Source organism: Ascaphus truei, chromosome 17, assembly GCF_040206685.1.
Source record: "Ascaphus truei isolate aAscTru1 chromosome 17, aAscTru1.hap1, whole genome shotgun sequence".
NCBI lineage: Eukaryota > Metazoa > Chordata > Amphibia > Anura > Ascaphidae > Ascaphus > Ascaphus truei.
The window spans coordinates 39,603,837-39,625,834 of NC_134499.1; the positions used below are offsets into that span (position 1 = coordinate 39,603,837).

Genomic DNA, 21,998 nt, shown 5'->3' on the forward strand with positions numbered 1-21,998 from the left:
CTACATTATACCGTAGCAAGTTGTGTTAATGTATCTGTTCTCTTGGTTTCTATGACAATGGTGCAGTATTTATAACCTACGCGGTTCACTCGGCTACGGAGCTTCGTCAGGGGAGACGAACCAGGAGACTCCTAACCGCGTAGGGCGTGATAACCTCATAGTAGGAAGTTGAGGTTAGGCAGTGACTACGCCGTTTTCAGATCTGCGAGAGTCCCCCAAGTGATAATGGAATAAAAGATGCTCTTCAGACATCCCAATTCTAGACACAATTTCTTCTCATCTATTTGGGAAACCAGCTCTTTTCCCATGAGAACCTAAAAACATTAATACACCATTACTGTTGAGATTGAAATGTAAGCAAGTTATTGCATTGTACACACAATTACCTTTTGGGGAATAATTACATTGATGTCTTCTAATGATATATACAGATCAGATCAATAGGAAACTAAAATGGGACCTTACAATGCAATTGCATTTAATTGTTTCCCTTAATTCCTTTTTTTTTTTTTAAATATTTTCCTATTTTTATTAAATGCTATATTGTTTAGCTTTACTCATATCTCAGTGTATTCTAATAGTTACATGAAAAATGCAACATACAAAAATACAAACACTGCTAATACAGAGAACACACAATCAGTTCAGAAGTATGTCAATAAAAAATAATTGTTTGCTTTAAGTGCTTACCACTTACATACAAGATATCCTTTCTAAAGAGTTTAGAAGAGAGTTGTGCTTGAAAGGAGATTTATCAAAGTTTTTGTTTTTGCTCTGGTACAATAATTGTCACCAAACCTACTAATATAATGTATCATTATTTTACCATACAGAAAAAAATGTTGCAAAAAAACCAGTGTAAAGATAAAATTGACTTAACCCTCTGAGTGCCGGAATACCAGATCTCAACCACGTGATCGCTTGAAGTGGCGATCACAAGGTCACAGGCTAGGTCACTTTGTCGTGAACGAAAGTGGGGGGTTCTTCAACTCCCTTTCGATCGACCAGTGAAGGTGATGTTACCCTAGGAACCTTGAATATACAGCAGGGGCCAAACTCCAGCCCTCAAGGCCCACTAACAGGCCAGGTTTTATGGATATCCCTGCTTTAGTACAGGTGGCACAATCAGTGGCTCAAGACTGAGCTGCTGATTGAGCCACCTGTGCTGAAGCAGGGATTGATTGAGCCACCTGTACTGAAGCAGGGATATCCTGAAAACCGAACCCTGGGTTCTTGAGAGCTGGAGTTTGGCCACCCCTGAAATATAGCATGATGGTCATGGTACGTGATAACACATGGCACACTCAAATGGTATCACTGCAATAAAAGGGAGAAACGTTAAAATAGTGTGCTCATATTGCTGAACATTTCCTGATTCCATTTCCCTGTTTTGGACAGCGTTTCATTATTATGATTAGGCGAGTACCATCTTAAATACATATTCCACTCTAGAGATTTGAAAATACATGGATTTTAATTAATTACAATCTACAGCAACTTTTCCTCGAGAATCCTGTGATTCATATTGTAATAAATGGAAATATTTCAACGTAACATGGTAAATGACATTTTTTCATAACTGCATTATTAACCTACATTAGATTTAATTAAGCTTCCTTAGCAAAACCATTGTCCTTACAAGAAAAGTACTGAAGCATAATGAACTAGTGTTGATGAAAATATTAACTAATAAATGATTTGGCTACTGTATTCCTCTAAATAATAATAATAATACAGACCAACTACAGAACAGATTGGAAAACACACTGATTTGAAATAATGACAAAATATGGCATATCTTTGAGTTTACTGCATATTTGTATATTAATAGGTGGCAATAATTGAGGTTAAGACTGATTACATGGAACATTTGATTTGAGAGTGATTAACTATGATTACGTTATATAAAAATCCTTCTACACCACATAGACTAGGGAGGCCAATTTCAGTTCTCAAGCACAGGTGCCTCAACCAGTGATTGACTGAGCCACAGATTGAGCCACCTGTGCTGAAGCAGGGATATCCTTAATACCTGGTCTGTTGATGGCCCTTGAGGATTGAAAGTTGGCCACGCCTGACATAGACATTTCCTGGAACAGCCTCTCAGCCCAAGTGGGGAAGGTCAAAATATCAAGTCTCAAGGGCATCATAAATAATCTGCAGAATGCAGAGATGTGGGGCAGAGGGAATGGGCAGACCAGGTGGTCAGCTGACTTCTGTCACTTCAGGTCCTGTGTTTTGGGATCACTATTTTTAGGGTTGTGAGACAGTAGGTTTTGAATCTCACGTGAGGATTTTCACATGTTGAAGCCACAAATGCCGCTTGCTAAGCAACTTACTGCAGTATCAAGTCTCACTCCTACCGAAAAGGGAACACGGTGCATTAGACGAGGGGTGCGCCAACTGGGGGGCGCACCCTGTTTCTGGGGGGCAGGGGGGTCAGCACTTACAAATGCCAGTGCTCTTCCACGCAACATTTAAATTAAATGCCGGGGCAGCACGCAAGTCCTCTGCAAGTCCCTTACCTTGTCTCAGGCCACTTCCTTCGACGTGTTGCCATGGTAGCACGGCATCAAATGATGCAGCGGGGTGACATGGCATTGCGTTGTCATGGCAACACGACATCACATTACATCGTGATGTCAGAAAACGCCAGAAAAAAGGTGAGGGGGTAGTGCGAGCGGGGGTGCGGGGAGAGCAGACAGGGGGGTGCAGACAGGGGGGCGCAGACAAAAAAAAGTTTGCGCACCGCTGCATTAGATAATAATGCTGAATATTTTCATACACTTCCAGCATTCACAGCTCCTTACACTTAGAAAAAGAGGGGTGCCACCCCCCCCCCCAGAAGTGTCTCAGAAACACACAGAAATGCAAATAATCGACCAATATTCTGTATCCTATATTTATTTATTTATTCCTAGCGCTGATATCATATAGATTGGGCACCAAACAAGTGTGATAACTTTAAATAAACTTAAATGGCTATTCCATCTTATTTCACAATCACATTGATTCAAAACAGTGTACAAGCATACACCTGCGCAGTGATTTATCTTAAAAAAAGATGGAGACCTCTGTAATTTCCAAAGCATATGCCCAAGAAAACCTTGCGCGAGTTATATGTTGGTCCATTAACCCTTTGAGTGCCAAAGGGGCATGGCACCGCCTGTTCGGCACATCGTAATTACAGGAGCGCTTCTTGCAGCGATAGCGGCGTCACTGATGACGTAAGAGTCCTCCTCTTCTGTTCCTCAGCCGGCCATAGTGCGTTTAGCGTTCCACAGGCGTGCAGAACGCGATCTTCCCCCTAGACAACGGGGCAGAAAGCAGATAACGTAGCCATGGAGGGCGAGACCCCATGGTGTGGTGGCTATTTCATGGGGAGCTGAAAGGTATCATAACTTACAAAGTATCTTAATCTTACAAAAAGGGAGCGAAGATAAAAAGCGACCAAATGTCCTGGTTTCCAAAGGTCTCTTAACAGAATTAGAACAAATAAAACAGTAATAGCTGTAGACAGAATAAATCAGAGTTCTAAAGTAGCCAAATACCCCTTTTCCAATATATTGCTGGATCACATAAAAATGTCTGGTTAAGTGTCAACAATTTGATCGTTTTCAGCGACGAGTGATGGTAGAGAATAGAAGCACACTGTGCATTAAAAGGTGACATTTAAAAAAATGTTTTTGCTCGGCAGAGGAATTCCCCATTGAAATAGCCCAAACTGTGCCGTATCCCCCACCTGAAACGTTCATTGTGGGTGTTGTCTGCCCATGCTGTTTCCCAAATGGAGAGTACTAGCAATCCGTTGAAGTTCCTTTCTTGGTACTTGGAGGGTGTTAGATGGTATTGAGGGCGGGGTCAAAGCTGCAATTATTGGACGTGCCCCTGATAACAGTTTTTGTTTTATGGTTCTTACTCAATAGGTAGTGTATGGTACCAGTGGCGTAACTACAGCGTAAGCGGCACCTGGACATTGCACTTACCTGCCGGCCTTCGTCCCGCTACGTTGTGGCGTTATGCCATCGCTGCTCTTACAGAGACCCCGCCCTTCCCCCGGGCAATCAATTTCATTGCTGTGGGGAGGAGCCCAGGGGCCTCTGTAACTGTTGGGGGGTCATCACGAGTCCCGACTCCCTTCGGGCCCCTTCTGAACTGGGGCCCCCGGGACATGCCGGGGGCATCTTTATGGCCCTGTACGTGCCGGGGGCATCTTTATGGCCCTGTACGTGCCGGGGGCATCTTTACGGCCCTGTATGGTATAGAGTATAAACAGAAGATATTTAGCCGGAGGACTGCAAATTAATTCATCAATTCTACTTTTTTCTAATCCCTTTTTATGTTAAATGGCTTCTCTGTCTCATTTAATAAGCCCATTGAATCAAAACCAGTAATTCTCATGAATTGTCTATACCTAAAATAAACCCTTTCATTGCCAGGGGGAGGAGCCACAAGTTGCTGGTACCTGTGGCAGTGACATGGTTAGATAAAGCTCCCTGACACATTGTATCTGTGGAGTGATTCATCTTACAGGGAGATAACCACACTTCTGCAGTCTCCAACGCTCATGCACAAGGAAACCTTAGAGGATTGATATGTGGGTCCATTAAAAGGTGTCATAACCCACAAATTATCTTAAAAGAGAGTGAAGCGACAGCTGCCAAGTGACCTCGGTAACAGGGCGGTCCTGGCTCGCAAAGGTCTGTGCAGAACCTCAAATAGAACAATAGCTGGAGATAATTACTCATGGTTGTAAAGCCGCCTAACTCAGTCATCTCCAGTATATTGCTGGCTCACATAAATATGTCTGCTTGAGCCTTTTGGTAATTTGATATCGTTAAATGGAGATTGACTGTAGAGAAAATAAACATACGGAGCACTGTAAGGTAACAAACATGTCCACGAAAAGCAGAGTATCCGTGATTCTCCATTAAAGGGGCAATCCCTCCTCGGATGAAAGTGAACTCATTCCACTGACATGTATTGTATTGTATGTCTTTATTTATATAGCGCCATTAATGTACATAGCGCTTCACAGTAGTAATACATGGGGTAATCAAATAAATAACAGATAATATAAATAACAGATCATGGGAATAAGTGCTTTAGACATAAAAGTAACATTAAGGAAGAGGAGTCCCTGCCCCGAGGAGCTTACAGTCTAACATGTAACATGTGGGGTCACATCTGGGTGCTTGCTGTCTCTTTTTTTGTGGCAATTTTGGCGCTATATAAATAAAGACATACAGTACAATACAATACATAGCTGTGGCGGACGCCTCCTTGCTGCCGCCCTCCTCCTTTCGAATCACAACATCAAATGACACTGCGGACGTCACCAATGTGATGTCACACAGCGTCTCATTGCCATGGCAACCTGGCGTCGTGGTGTGAAATGACATCATGATGTTGCATTACCATGGTAACACAACGCCGTGCGACGTCACATTGGCTAGCTAAGTGCCATGGGACTGCTCTCTTGTGTGATGTCACTGTGTGATCAGCAAGTGTTTGCAGGCCCGTATTTACGCATAAACCTATTACTGTAGGTCTGGGCCTGAGATGAAAAAGTCAGGGGGGGGATGGTGCTGCGGTTACAGAAGTCAAACTGTCTTAACCCACAACAATTAAAAGGATTGCTTGGGAGAGCGGGGGACCTCTGTAGAGGGGCCTCTTACCTCCTCCTGCAGCGTTGCGCCCTCCTTCTGCAGACTCACGTTTCCATGATGACATGGAGTCCCATTGTCATAGAAACGCGTTGCCACGTGACGCTGCAAGAGGATTAGGCCAGGGCGGCAGAAAGGTGAGTGCCTATTGGTGGCAAAATATTAGAACCGCCTGTGTGCTTGTACAGGCAGTGTCCCCCCTGCCCACCTCCCCTTATCTTTATTGGCTCTCTGATAAGCACCGGGTGGGAAAGGAAAACGAAAACACTTCCTTGACAAATAGTCCCCCATTCAGAGACCCCCTGAAAATGAAACAAACAAAAAAAAACCCCCAATGGACACCGTGAAACCTTTGCTGTTAGCATTCCCAGTCCCTTTAGCCGGAATTTCCCCTCAATATTCACAGCCGTATTTACTGAGAACCACGCATTTGAAAGGGGATTTCTGAAATAAAGCCTGAGTGATAAACACAATGTAACACAGTCATTGTGCAGGTTATTAGGGATGCAACAAACTAAGGGTAACACTGAAACTAGACAACATTTACTTGTTATCAGGATTGGAAGGCTTCCCAATACATAAGGGGTTATTATCTGAATGCAGAAAGAGGAAAGGAGCTTGGCCAATCTTCTCTTATCATGTGTTTGCAAATGGAGTGTGGGCTCTATTGATTAGATTCCACTAAACTAAATTATCATTAGCACTGCTTCGAGGCATCTATATATATATTAAACCAGTGAAACGTGCAACAGTGCAGGCAGTGGCGAGTTACCTTTTTGCCGCCTATAGACTGGGGGACAGCCCTCCTCCACAGAGTAGCGGCGTCATGTGATTGCTGCATTGTCATGGTAACACGTCATCATGTGATGTCGTGACGCTGCAGGAGGGGGGCCGCTGGGGAGATGGTTAGACCCCCTCTCAACACACATAAAATTACCTACCCCCAAAATTGCCTCGCCCCAAAAAATTGCCATTCTAGTCTGTAGCCTAGTCAGCCCTGCATTAAATTTGCCTCTGAGTGCAGGAAGACAGCTGAAATGTCTCACACCTTTGTGAAAAGGATTTCAGCCAGAGGGAAGGGCAGAATTCCAGTAATGCCTGCTCCAAAATGTGCTACATGAGATTAGAACGTAGTCCTTTATGTATTCAGAAGTTCTCATTCCCTGGAGAATGATATCTCCTGGTCCGCTGCTTAAAACTAGTAAAGTAGGAGCCCCACTTGGCAAACTACAAGATCTCAGACGCGCTATTAGAGAGGGTTGGGGTTCCTTACAATGCATCTGATCTCAGACGCGCTATTAGAGAGGGTTGGGGTTCCTTACAATGCATCTGTCTCAGACGCGCTATTAGACAGGGTCGGGGTTCCTTACAATGCATCTGATCTCAGATGCGCTATTAGAGATGGTCGGGGTTCCTTACAATGCATTTGATATCAGACACGCTATTAGAGAGGGTTGGGGTTCCATACAATGCATCGGATCTCAGACACGCTATTAGAGAGGGTCAGGGTTCCTTACATTGCATCTGATCTCAGACGCGCTATTAGAGAGGGTTCGGGTTCCACAGAATTTCACCATATAATTATAGGTTTCCTTAACTAAGAAAGGGTGAACCCCTCTGCTCTAACAAGTATCTCATTTTCTGCCATTGATTAAAGGTATATTTTATAAATGAGGATATTTGTGAGGGTTACACTAGAAAGTCATACAGTAGGTTAAATTGTAATCAGAAAAAAGGGCACTGCAGCTATTCTAGTGGCACACCAATACATGCAGAGTTGCAATGAAAATGTATTTATATTTATTTACTACAATATCTATAAACAAGTAAACAATACAAAATGTCTGGGTAGATGTTTAAGATTATTGTGTGTGCAAAGCATTCAAAACCTCACAGGTCGTTTCTTTATGTGTATTGTGAGATGTATATACTGAGATCAGGTTGAGGACGATTACATCTGTGAACGGTATTACATATATGGCTTGGAAGATTTAGTTCACACTATTACATCTATGTCAAACTCTGATGTTGATTTATGAAAAGATATCAGTCTATAACACATCTCATACTCACCATTAACCAAAGTGGTTACACAACTATTTCACTTGTATATGTTTAAAAAATGTAATCTTTTCGGACCTATTGTATGTAGCAATACAATACCTTCTTCTCTGGCACTCCATTAAACAATAGCAATGTATATCTATTTGATAAGTGCATCAAAGCACACTCCTGACATTATACCTTGATTTATCTAATCAAGTCAGTGATGTAGTAATTAAATATTCAAATGGAAAAATATCTAGATTTGGATCATTCGCAATGAAAATTTTGGTTAATATTCTCCTAATTAGTTGGATGGCAGATGAGACATTAATCCAAATACGGACTAGACACTAATTGCTTAATGAATTTCACTCACATTTTTATTTAGTACCAGCATCTTAACAGTACATAAAATCAGCACATTGGGTTTGCGTCTGATTGAAGACAACTGACCCGAATAGCAGAAATGTAGTGAGGAGTTCAGGCCTTCACATGAGCGCTGCATAATAACAAACGCAGGTTTTAGGAAGATACTGTAGTATGAAGCTGGCGATCAAGTAGACTCTATAGTCGTATTCAATATGCTGGGAAGCCTCTTCCCTGTTGGAGATTTTTTATTTAAAATGTAGTCCTCCTTTATTTGAATGGAGCTGTACTCTTCTCCCATATAGGAAGCAGCGTTACTGTATATTGTATAAGGCCCTTAGCGTTTATTGATCCTTTTATTCTGTTCACTTCCCTATATCTATGAATACCACAGTTTGTGGTATTTGTGTTGTTCTTAGTAAGATGGGAAGCTGATAGAAACCCAGACTGGCTGACTTGGTCTCTTATGGCATTCAGTTAGAATTACGATCAATATAAACTTGTAGGTCCACCGTGCTTTCGTAACATCCATAAGTGATACTTTCAGTCAGCCCAAACTTCTAGTCTTTATGTGGGCGGTACCACCAGGAATCCTTGCACGTAATCCTCACTTGTCGATTAGTAAATGTGCAGCACTATTTTAATAAAAATAATTGTTTTAATTGGTAAAGAAACAAAAAGTGCCAACATTTCTATCTCCGGAAACGTCATTGATTTAGTTATAAAAATGTTTTACCAGGAAGTAATACATTGACAGTTACTTCTCATTTTCACGTATGTCCTGGGCACAGAGTTATGATGACAAATTCATTGTTACAAATACATAGTTACATTAGGTGAGCAGGGTTATACATTATATAAAAGACATTGCATGCACGTGGAGAAATCAGGTAGAAATTATGGTGTTTTCTGCAGGTTTTGCTAAATAATAGAGGCTTTATATTTTCTTATTGAGCCTGCTTGTAACACTGCAGGCACCCTGCTGATGTGTCACAAACAGTCCCCCCCAGACTCTCAGCAGGATTGAGCAAACACCCTCCCTTCCTCCCTCTTGCCTTTTATATGTAAAGAGCATTGACCATGTGCAGTGCCCTTAAGCATGTCTCCATGCTGACTTGCTTCATTTGGAACTGAGCATGCGCAGTGCCCTTAGGAGGCTTAAGGGACCGTCTATAAAGTCTCACCCTTGTAATGCACACTGTACTGCGGCTCTCCCACAGCCCTTCCCTGCCACTGTTTGAACACCCTCCCCCTTTCATACACACTTTATTAGGGGAAAGGGTTAGGTTTGCATTCCTGGCCAGTCTCCCTGCAGCAAGGAGCTGAGATGATGGTGACACAGGGCTGGAGGGAAGGGAGAGAAACCAGAAGATGTTAATGGAAACCAAGGAATTACCCTGCAGAGAAACACAACGTCTCCCCAGCAGCGCAGCAGTGTGAAGAATGCAAGAGAGGAGGCAGGGCTGGTGGTAGGGTCCCAAGGGTTGTGCTCCCCACCTTCTGCTTGTCTCCCTTGGGTGGAGGGGGTCCTCTCCTTCCCCAACCCCCCCTTACACAATGTCCCTGGTCATGGAAGAAGAGGAGTACAGCAAGCTGGTCATGCAGTCCAGCACCGACTGGCTGAGGACTGAGACCAAGAGGCTGTTCCTGGAGCTGGGGGAGACCACCAGGGAGAAGATCCAGGCGGCGGAGTATGGGCTGGTGGTGCTGGATGAGAAGCAGCAGCTGAAGCAGCAGTATGACGAGCTGGAGCTGGAGTATGAGACGGTGCGGATGGAGATGGATCATCTCAAGGAGGTATGGTCAGGGGGATGGGATCTGGGTCAGATGGGTGCACTGGTGGAGGTATGGTCAGGGGGATGGGATCTGGGTTAGATGGGTGCACTGGTGGAGGTATGGTCAGGAGGACGGGATCTGGGTCAGATGGGTGCACTGGTGGAGGTATGGTCAGGGGGGTGGGATCTGGGTCAGATGGGTGCACTGGTGGAGGTATGGTCAGGGGGATGGGATCTGGGTCAGATGGGTGCACTGGTGGTACCTGTGTCATGCATGCACAGCCTTCCCAAGAGCACAATGCGCTGCCCTGTCACAGCTACAGCATTGGTAATCACAGTTAAGCAGTTGGCAAGGTGACAATACCCATGCTGGGAATCAGTGCTAACATGACCTTCCTTCCCATCACTCAGCGCTAAATGCAATGAATGTCAATGACATTAGCCTTGGCATGTAGGAGCCCGCCACGACTTCCAGTCACTACCCATTTTAATGCATACAGGGTGCACATTTCTGTCTCCCCTTATGTTGTGCAGGATATGTAGTTATATCACTAGGATCACATCCTGCATGCTTGCTCTTCACATCAGCATTGCACCCACTTAGATATGCTGACTCCCGTGTGACCAACCCGGATCAGAGCTAAATATCCTGTTCTGTTACAATGTAATCAGAAGAGAGACTGTATGAGGAATAGCATCTGCATGGGGCAGGATATGGGTGCCCAGATTTGCATTGAATATATAATATTAACACACATTGTGTTAGTATGATACAAAGGGAAGATACTCTGCTACTTAACCTTTTCAGTTCTTGAGGTCTTGGTAACACACTGCTGCTGGTTATTTCATGCATGTTACAGTTGTGTTTTACAGAGACTGACACTATAAGATGCAGAACACATTGGTAAAAGCATTGCGCACAAAGGCTTGCACTCTACGGGGCCGGTTCCACCTAAACCACTCCACATTACAGGGGTTGAGATGCGTAACTTTTTAGGCAATGTGCAGATTGATATGATTATAACATAACATTGCAACACACACACACACACACACACACACACACACACACACACACACACACACACGGTCTGTGTCTGCAGTGCTCATTGCTGCATGAGCAGGAGATGTGGCATCATCTCTTGTGTAGGGAGTCTGCGCGTACAGTCTCTATGCCCTTCCCAAGACATCTGCTTAGCTTCTAATATACCCCTCCTCCATCCTCACACACCCCTCCTCCATCCTCACACACCCCTCCTCCATCCTCACACACCCCTCCTCCATCCTCACACACCCCTCCTCCATCCTCACACACCCCTCCTCCATCCTCCCACACCCCTCCTCCAGCCTCGCACACCCCTCCTCCATCCTCGCACACCCCTCCTCCATCCTCGCACACCCCTCCTCCATCCTCGCACACCCCTCCTCCATCCTCGCACACCCCTCCTCCATCCTCGCACACCCCTCCTCCAGCCTCGCACACCCCTCCATCCTCACACTCCTCCATCCTCACACACCCCACTGGGAGCTGCACAAGGATCTTACACTAGGAAGCATCACGGCAGGGGAAATATTACATTGCTTCTAATGTAATGTATTATATCTTTATTTCTATGGCACTATCCATGTACATAGCGCGTCACAGCAGTAACACACGTGACATCATAATATAACACATAGTGGGAATAAGCGCTTCAGACATAAAAGTAACATTAGGAAACGGGGTCCCTGCCCCGAAGAGCTTACAATCTAAGTGCCATGTAGAACTGTCTCTTTCTTGGGTGACTGTATTTGACAGCACAAAAAGGACAGCCCGGCTGGCATCTAAAAGAAGGGTTAGCTAGAGCGTTAGTCTTTACATCTCTGTTATTATGTCTCCTTTTTCCCAATGGGAACCGTGAGTGCATTGGGGGCTTCTTTGGGACCCCACCTGGGCTGTGTTTGTGTTTTTATTCATCTCCCTTGGGTGTATCCGGCTCCCTCTCTATTGTGCGGATACATGGCATTGTTAGATTTCTCTAGGATTGTGTTTGATACAGAATGTTTCGTATGAGTAAAAATATATGTATAGTCCAACTATTCTATAACAAAATGTGTTATTTACATTGGTTCTCAGAGATACTAAATATCAATTAGCCAACAATTGCATTATTACCTCTTTTTAGCTATATTTGTGTGTGTGTGTGTACCAGTACAATGTATGTCTTTGCCATGGTTCATCACTACTGAATGCATATCAAACTGGAAGCGCTAATCAAAAAATTGGAGATCTAAACTAAATAAGTGAGGGCTGCATGATAAAAGAACTGTTCCCAGTTCCAATGAAGTTGTATCCAGATGAAATCAGCGACCTCCAAAAATAAAAAGGACAAATAAAGAACAAAATAGTGAAACAAGTACACAATCGGTGCTCATATAACAGTGATGGTGAGATATGCTCTTACATGTAAGTGCCTGAGCCCAGGCACTGAAAGGTATATTTTCCTCCTCTCCATTCAAGGTGGGTGTACTAGGAAAAACCGTAGCCTCTTGATAAAGGTAACAAAGCTTCTTTATAGATTAAAAACAGGGTACAACTCACAGTATAGAGTTAGTACATAAAAATCCAGCTGATTTGTATGTACTAACTCTGTCCTGTGAGTTATACCCTGTATTTTATCTATAAATAAGCTTCTTCTTTTTTTTACCTTTATCAAGAGGTTAGAGTTTTTTCCTTGTATGGAGAGGAGGAAAAGATGCATGTAAGTGCATATCTCACCATCACTGTTATATGAGCACCGTTTGTGTACTTGCTTCACTATTGTGTTCTTTTTTCATCACTACTGACCTGCAGGCCAACAACTGTCCACAGACTTGTTCTGTGCTGGTCCTTGGGCTAATTTGAGCAATACTGGTTGCTGGGAGTTCTTGTGAAACTATACTACAACAAACCAGTCCTGTTGTAATCTCTGTGCTTTTGGGGCCCGGGGAACTTTTGCAGGAAGAATGTTTGTGTTATAGTGATGGTTTCAAACCTTTTGTCCACATATAGTCAGAGTGTTTCATGCAAGCTCCTTCAGTAGAAGCAGATTGGTTGGCATGTTTTGTGTGTATATATAACAGATTTGAGATAGATGAAGATAAGAAAATGAAGGTGCTTTATCATAATCTATTTAGGATTCTTTGTGCATTGTTTCCTGCTTATACCCGAATGAATTAAGCCTGATTTGTTCATTAATACAATTACACTAGATGGCGGACAAAAAAAACAAACATAATTGCATTCATTTCTACTTATCACCGTTTAGAATCAGTATCAGAAGATAATGAAGATTAAATAATGTCGCCTGACAGTAGAAAATGCAGCCAGTGAACCCTTCCAGGTCTATAGAGTTTGCAATGCATTGTGGTCACCCTGTCTGCAGAATAATGAACGATAATACATTATGTTTAAATTGCACCTTTCACTTTCAATCTACATTACAGGTATATCTTACGCAGTCAATAAAACCAGTCTCTTCGAACTCCAAAAGATAGAAAGGAACAGTGATTATTGTACCCAGATAAGTAACAGGTGGATTAGAAAGGGTGCTAAACTCCCCTCAATTCCTCAAGCCCCCCCAACAGGTCAGGTTTTCAGGATATCCCTGCTTCAGTACAGGTGGCTCAGTCGAAGATTGAGCCACCTGTGGTAATGCAGGGACTGCGTCCAGTTGCGATAGTGCAGAGTTAATGAGTATTTCAGTATTAGGTGATACTTTTTTTTTATTTGGACTATCAATTGATATTACAGTATAAGACAAGTTTGTGAGAGTTCTCTCTTCCTCGGGTCAGCGATACTGATTTACAGAGATTCCAGGAGTTTAACACGGTTGTAAAAACCAAGATAACACTCTCAGGCAGATGACCTAGAGAGAGACTGGCAGAAGGAATAGGGAATGCAATAGTCGGGCAGATCCTCTTCTGTGGCTTTTTACAATTCATCGGGTCTTTGATAACAAGCAGGCGGCAGCCTCTGGCATTTCAGGAATGTTGAGCAATGTACCTTCAAGTGATCAGATTATTAAAAAGGTAACACCACGTAAATAGCTCTCTCTAGTAAGGTGCCATTGGTGAAGGCAAAAGCTGATAAACTATTATATACTGTGACTATTTCCTTTTGCGGAATGTAGTAACATGTCTTGGTGCATGGTAACAATATTGTCGTAGGATGTGTCTAATAAAAAAAACATTTAAATGTAATTTTAGATACCTTTAAATACTTAAAATGACTATTTACACATATAAACATTTATAATACCTGTGCCATATATATGTACATTACTGTAACTTGCAGTGTGTTTCAGTGTGAAAAACTGCACTTAGCTGCCTAGCAACTAGCATGAAATTAGGAGCAGCAGCGACTCCGGGCCCGTGGGTGCAGGTGAGGAGCTCTGCTCTACACCATAAACTAGTGTGTGGTTGATGCACTTTTGTGTGTTTCAGGCACTTCACCTGTGTCTTTTTAACACAAGATTTTACGTTTAATATTCACACACGCACTGGTTTCGAGAAGTTTTATTATGTACAGGATTTAATTTTACTTAATGGTCAAAATAAGTTTTTCTAATGAAATTTGTACTGTACATTTGATCTATCTTGCTCACTCACAGTGGAATATTCACTGCTACGCGTTGCAAGCCTATTTTAGCAGTAAAGTGGGTCAAAACCCAAGCAGAGCCCAAAAAGCATACATTGAGGGCCTTATTCTATCTCTGCTGAAGCAGCCGATCGTACCACAAATCCTTATTGAAGTCAATGGCAATTTTGGACTGAAAACAACTCGAATGGCTGCTTCAGCAGATATAGGATTCTCCCCTTAGAATCTCTGCTTCAGCAGATATAGGAATCCCCACATAGAATCTCTGCTTCAGCAGATATAGGAATCCCCCCTTTAGAATGGCTGCTTCAGCAGATATAGGATTCCCCCCTTAGAATCTCTGCTTCAGCAGATATAGGAATCCCCACATAGAGGTGTCTGCTTCAGCAGATATAGGAATCCTCACATAGAATCTCTGCTTCAGCAGATGTAGGAATCCTCACATAGAATCTCTGCTTCAGCAGATATAGGAATCCTCACATAGAATCTCTGCTTCAGCAGATATAGGAATCCCCACATAGAATCTCTGCTTCAGCAGATATAGGAATCCCCACATAGAATCTCTGCTTCAGCAGATATAGGAATCCCCACATAGAATATCTGCTTCAGCAGATATAGGAATCCCCACATAGAATCTCTGCTTCAGCAGATATGGGAATCCCCACATAGAGGTGTCTGCTTCAGCAGATATAGGAATCCCCACATAGAATCTCTGCTTCAGCAGATATAGGAATCCCCACATAGAGGTGTCTGCTTGCCTCCGCACAACACCCCCTTTTACAATCCTAACATTCTTTGGTGCTGGTTCTCTTGGTTAGGGAAGGAAAGCCTTGTACAGGGGAGATTTAAGTGAAGGGAAAGTATGGCTGGGGATTCCCTTATGACAATTCCTCGGGTTTGTGTTGGTGTGTTGGTGTGCGGGTGTGTTGGTGTATTGGTGTATTGGTGTGCGGGTGTGTTGGTGTGCGGAGTGCAGCGCACAGGGACTGTTTTCATATATATAATTACATTAATGAACACAACCATTGGGAAGCAAAAAGCGATCTCTTCAGCTCTGTAGAAATACACTCCCTCGTTTTGCAGTTTTGATCTATGAATGAACGCTCCCTAAAACAAAGACCCAGACCCATTACTTATTATTGTGGAACCCCCCCCCCCCCCCAATGCCAGACCTCACCTGAGAACACAGCATTTTAACCCTGTGAGTGCCCCAGGGTATAGCTACTACTTTAAGGTGTCTGGTACTCCAGCGGCTAGATGACAGGAGTGGCCAACTCCAGTCCTCAGGGGCCACCAACAGGTCAGGTTTTAAGGATATCTCTGCTTCCGCGTAGCGGTCGCGTCATCAGAGGGCCGCATGGCTGTGGCACTCAAAGGGTTAAAGCTGTTGTTCTATTGAGCAACATGTATCGGATATGAAATGATCTAAACGCACTCACTCGTGTAACATCATAGTACCTTTCCTCTTCCAGAGAGGCCAGTGCGTTGAGGGTCCCTCAGGCATTGAAACGGTTCAAATAATAATAGGTTATCAAATTTAGCCTCAACCCTCAAATTTACAAGGAATGAACGATTCATACTCCGATTCATACTCCGATTCATACTCCTTTTTGTTATGGGCTAGCCTCATTCATATTCCGATTCATACTCGTTTTGTTATGGGCTAGCCTCATTCATACTCCGATTAATACTCCTTTTGTTATGGGCTAGCCTCATTCATACTCGTTTTGTTGTGGGATAGCCTCATTCATACTCCGATTCATACTCGTTTTGTTATGGGCTAGCCTCATTCATACTCCGATTAATACTCCTTTTGTTATGGGATAGCCTCATTCATACTCCGATTCATACTCCTTTTGTTATGGAATAGCCTCATTCATACTCCGATTCATACTCCTTTTTGTTATGGGCTAGCCTCCTTCATACTCTGATTAATACTCCTTTTTGTTATGGGCTAGCCTCATTCATACTCCGATTCATACTCCTTTTGTTATGGGCTAGCCTCATTCATACTCCGATTCATACTCCTTTTTGTTATGGGCTAGCCTCATTAATACTCCTTTTTGTTATGGGCTAGCCTCATTCATACTCCGATTCATACTCCTTTTGTTATGGGCTAGCCTCATTCATACTCCTTTTTGTTATGGGCTATCCTCATTCATACTCCTTTTTGTTATGGGCTAGCCTCATTCATACTCCTTTTTGTTATGGGATAGCCTCATTCATACTCCGATTCATACTCCTTTTGTTATGGGCTAGCCTCATTCATACTCCGATTAATACTCCTTTTGTTATGGGATAGCCTCATTCATACTCCGATTCATACTCCTTTTGTTATGGAATAGCCTCATTCATACTCTGATTAATACTCCTTTTTGTTATGGGCTAGCCTCATACATACTCTGATTAATACTCCTTTTTGTTATGGGCTAGCCTCATTCATACTCCTTTTTGTTATGGGCTAGCCTCATTCATACTCCTTTTTGTTATGGGCTAGCCTCATTCATACTCCGATTAATACTCCTTTTGTTATGGGATAGCCTCATTCATACTCCGATTAATACTCCTTTTGTTATGGGATAGCCTCATTCATACTCTGATTAATACTCCTTTTTGTTATGGGCTGGCCTCATTCATACTCCTTTTTGTTATGGGCTAGCCTCATTCATACTCCTTTTTGTTATGGGCTAGCTAAGATATCCTAGAGAAATGAGTCCAATACGTTTCAGGCATTCTAGATTTTCAATGATCTGCAGTGTGTCCTCAAACATTTCCAGGTACGTCTTTAGGGAACGCCAAAGGTTAATCTGTGGGAGATGCTACCTTTTTTGCATTGTTTTGGCAGTACTCATGCATAGTATATTAACCAAATCATATCAACCAAGGATACAGCAGGAAACCCCAGTATGGGAAAGACATAATTTTATCAGTCTCAGCCTTTCAGTTCTTCATTGGAATGTTCTTCAAAAGGCTGCTGTTTGTATGTTGATGGGTGTGTGAGTATGTATTATTAAAGTCACCCCAGAGTGTGGAGCCTGAACCCTGCAAGTCTAGGAAAATGTGCTGCAGCAATATTTGAGTTGAACGGATCAGGGCTGAGTTATAAATCATGGGCGCCATAGAAATATAATTTAGCATCAATGTTTCTATTAAAAATGTTTGTGAGACAGAAGACCACAGATACATGTTGTAATAAGGTCTATGTTGTCTACGCTGCCCTATTTGTGCATCCTATATCAACATGTTCTACTTGTTTACCTCTGTTTTGGGCTATAAAAGCTATATTACAATGACCAGTAGTGCGCAAGTCCGTTCAACGGCCTAAAAAGTATTGCAGTGAAGGAGTTAATCCAGATCGAATAAGCAAACGCTGCCAAAGCAAACTGCCACTATGAAGAGAAAAGGCATGGAATAAAAATGTTTGTCATATAAGATGCTTTAGTACATAACTTCCTATAATACCAACTTGTCTCTGTTGCTGAAAAAGATTGGATTACAGAGACTTTGTAAAGGTTTAGTTCTGCAAACACACACACACACACGGACACACACGGACACACACGGACACACACACACGGACACACACACACACACACACACACACACACACACACACACACACACACACTGCTGTAGAGAAGAGACTAATTTCGGCAGTATTTCAGTTTATGACTAATCGGGAACACCAGGGGTACAGGACCCCCACATGGAGTGTGATTCATTTCCCAGGCATTTATGTTCAGACCTTTCTCCCACTCTGGCAGAAAGTAGAGAACTGTTTGCTGAGCGCTTGTAACTGAGCAACAGAGCCATGGCATGGAGAAATACCATGTATTGTAGGGGAGCAGAAAGGGAGAGGAATGGCAAGCAATGTCTTACCGTAATATATTTAAATGTGTCTGTGTGTGTGTGTGTGTATACATATATATGTGCTTTGTTTTGGCCGATTTTGTGTCTTTAAGGTTACTATCTCCATAGTCAGAAACTTAGGACTTGCCCCCGCTGCCTACTACAGCGTCCGCTGTGGCGGACGCTGCGCGCACGAGAGCCCTCCCCTCAATGGCGCCGGGCCCGCTGCGAGGGGGGGCCGCAGCGCTCGCGCGAGAGCTACTCCTGCTCTCAATAGAATTGAGAGCAGGACTCGCGTCGAGCGATTAGGCACGCCCCCCGTCGGTTCAGCCAATGAGGGCGAACCTGCCGGGTGACGTCATGGCCGCGCCCGCGTCACACTCCCCCGCCACGCCACGCCCCCCCGGTCCCTGCTCCTGCAGTGAGCTGCAGACCGGGGAATCGGCTGAACACACCGCCAATATCGCGGGCGCGCGTTACAGCGTTGTGACCGGGGCCTTAGCCTTAGTCTTCGGTTGCAAAAGAAGCATTATTGGTAATTGAGGCGTCATTGTCAGAAATTGGCTTTGCCCCCTTGGGTGCTGCCATTCATATGGTTGGTTGCGTTTGAATTTACTTGGCATGATCTTTACAAACGTGCCTGCTAAAAGTGTCTTTCCGAGACTTTCTCACTCTGGTCTCAGTGGATTATTCTATATCTGCCAAAGCGGCCAATCGGACTGTTATCGGCCTAAACTGCCCATTCAAAGTCAACGGGGACATTTGTCCAACAACGGCCTGATGGGTCACTTTGGTGAATATAGAATAGTTAGAACCCTTGGAGCAGGGGTGGGCAACTCCTCCAGTCCGGACTTGCCACTAACAGGTCAGGCTTTAAGGATATCCCTGCTCCAGCAAGGTGCTTGATCAGTGTATCAGTCATTATAACTGAGCACCCTGTACTTAATCAGGGATATTCTTAAAACCGGTCCTGTTGGTGGCACTTGAGGACTGGAGTTGCGCACCCCTGCCTTAGAGTTTGATCTGACTTAGCTTTGTCGGAAAATCCGTCTTGGTTGGGCCCATGAAACGCTTCTTTGCAATCTCTTACCTGATGCAGGTAAAACTTCTCTGCTCCACTGACTTTCACAGAAGTGAGAGGATTATAGCCGTATTTGGGGGAACAGAACAAATTTCTTGATGCACCTCCTTAATTTTTTTTCATTTAAAAATACAAAGAAAGTATGACACATACTTTTGATTTCTTGTGCATATTAAAAAATATATATGATAACACTTTTGATGGAATACAGTAAACCTGCAATTCAACTTTAAAATCCGTTCACTGCCTGAGTTACATTTCTAAGCCGTGTGTGTTGTATGTCTAAGCTGTGTGTGTTGTATGTCTAAGCCGTGTGTGTTGTATGTCTAAGCCGTGTGTGTTGTATGTCTACGCTGTGTGTGTTGTATGTCTAAGCTGTGTGTGTTGTATGTCTAAGCTGTGTGTGTTGTATGTCTAAGCCGTATGTGTTGTATGTCTAAGCTGTGTGTGTTGTATGTCTAAGCCGTGTGTGTTGTATGTCTAAGCCGTGTGTGTTGTATGTCTAAGCCGTGTGTGTTGTATGTCTACGCTGTGTGTGTTGTATGCCCATCTGCCAGTGAAGGAGAGAGCAGGGTAAGAACTAGTTCTGGAGTGGCACAAACGGCCACCTTTTCATGATCTTTCTCCTGCATAAACATACTTCCCATTTCCATGTAATTAGCTTCGCTATAACTTGGGGAACGACATTTGCATAGACTTGCGTTGTACTGAAATGGGGCTTGTTTTATGACCCGCCAGGGCTGGAGTTATCCCTCTTTCTGTGGTCTCCGATAAAGAGTACGCTACTTACTTTTATTTCATTATCCAGCTCATTTGCTTGGAGACAAGATGAGAATTCGTATGAAGAAGAGAGATAGATGCATGCTACGGTGTAATAACATTAGCGCTGCATTACTAGCATTGCTGCAGTGTCCAACGGGATTTGGTTAGTCATCACAAATGTAACGTTTTCAAGCAAGATAGGAGGTCAAAATTGATTTTTAAACATCTTCTCAATTGGCTTTCCTGGCAAGACTAAATCAATAAATAAATAAATGTTATTTTAAATTATAAATTAGTTATTGTCAATGTGTCACGTGAAATACATTCTCTTATCAGACTCTGTTCTCCATTTGTATCTGTTTTTGTTTATGATGCCAGAGTAAAAAGACAATGATGATACTTTGCCTATACAGGCGGTCCTCGGTTATCCAACGGAATCCGTTCTGGAAGTGGCGCTGGATAGTGAAACCGGTGTAAAGTGAGTCCCATGTTAATCAGTGGCGGTGAGTGTTGGATAACGCATTCAAGCGTTGGATAACGGCCCATAGTAAGGCATTGTAAAGCGCTGAATATGCCATTCGTTGTAAAGTGAAACGTTGGATAGCGAGGACTCCCTGTAGATCTATTGTTCCACAAACCGTATTACGGTATGTGATGCTTCAGAAACATTTGGTACCATGAAAACATTTACACATTTCAAAACTTATGTATAAATACTTAAACTACCTTATTACTATTGTTAACTCAATGTGACCCTAGGTTGGACTGCCATTTGTACTAAACATGTATTGTAGTTGCAGTAAAGGGAAAGTACTTATTCATACAACACCTTTTCTACCTATGGAATATATAGTACCCATTGCTTACACCAACCTGAGGAAAGAATACTGCAATGTTTAAAGCTGCAGACCAAGCAATATCCTACGTGTGTTTCTTTTAATAAATCCGTTCTGTACTATGAGAAAATACTTGTAGCATTTATTTTTAATTTTTAAAACGCCTGAATTACATTTTTAATGTATTATAATTTATCAAACCTTTTTTGTTTATATAGCAACCATTTACAAAGTCACAGATACTGAGTCAATACTCCTGCAGCCATTTATTGAACCCCTGAGCCAAATCTTCGCCGATCGATCGATCGTCAACTGTGCTAGCTACTTCTCATTCTGTGCATTGTCTTCATGCACATTTTAAAGGGGGGAAAAATTAAATAACAAAATAAAATGGCAGCTTAGACGGCTGCTTTTAGTTGTACAGTGCAGGGAGTCTAAGGGCGCAGATTGTCACCGGACTTCCGGCGCGTCGGGGAGCGATCATGTGATGTGAGCAGACCCCAGATGCTGGGAACGGAAGTGGTGGGAACTCCATCTCCGTATCAATCAAGCTTGTGGTAGCTATGTCGGAGTGGTCACCCTAATCTGTCCCTAAAATAAACTAGCACGTGCCCATGAGATACTGTACCTGGTACATGATAACCTGGTGTGACAGGGCCCATGCCAGGCACGTCTTTAGGGCGCGCCAAAGGTTAATCTGTGCAAGATGCTACCCTTTTGCATTGTTTTGGCAGTACTCATGCATAGTCTATTAACTAAATCATATCAACCAAGGATACAGCAGGAAAACCCCAGTATGGGGAAGAAGAACCCTTGGAGTCTAGGAAAATGTGCTGCAGCAATATTTGTGTCGCACGGATCAGGGCCGGGTTATAAAGCTGTTGTCCATGTCCATGTCCATGTCCAATCGGCAGTGTTGCCAGATGTTGAGCTCTGGTGCACACAATGATTCCCTTGTCTGATCTCAGGTTCTTACTTTGCTGCAAAATGATCAAATCA

The 21,998-nt window shown here is 43.2% G+C and overlaps 2 protein-coding genes across 6 annotated transcripts in view; one reads left to right on the forward strand and one right to left on the reverse strand.

Moving 5' to 3' along the window:
* The window catches only part of TMEM40 (transmembrane protein 40), a 98,176-nt gene that overhangs the window by 68,049 nt on the left and 8,129 nt on the right, over positions 1-21,998 (reverse strand). The window lies entirely within an intron of this gene.
* BICD2 (BICD cargo adaptor 2) overlaps positions 9,282-21,998 on the forward strand; it is a 109,631-nt gene continuing 96,914 nt past the window's right edge. For 4 of the 5 annotated variants that reach the window (XM_075574892.1, XM_075574893.1, XM_075574895.1 and 1 more), the window contains exon 1: positions 9,282-9,875. In XM_075574892.1, coding sequence (XP_075431007.1) covers positions 9,636-9,875 — 240 coding nt within the window. In that variant the 5' untranslated portion in view covers positions 9,282-9,635. The remainder of the gene's footprint in view (positions 9,876-21,998) is intronic. The other variant, XM_075574896.1, reaches the window with a different exon arrangement.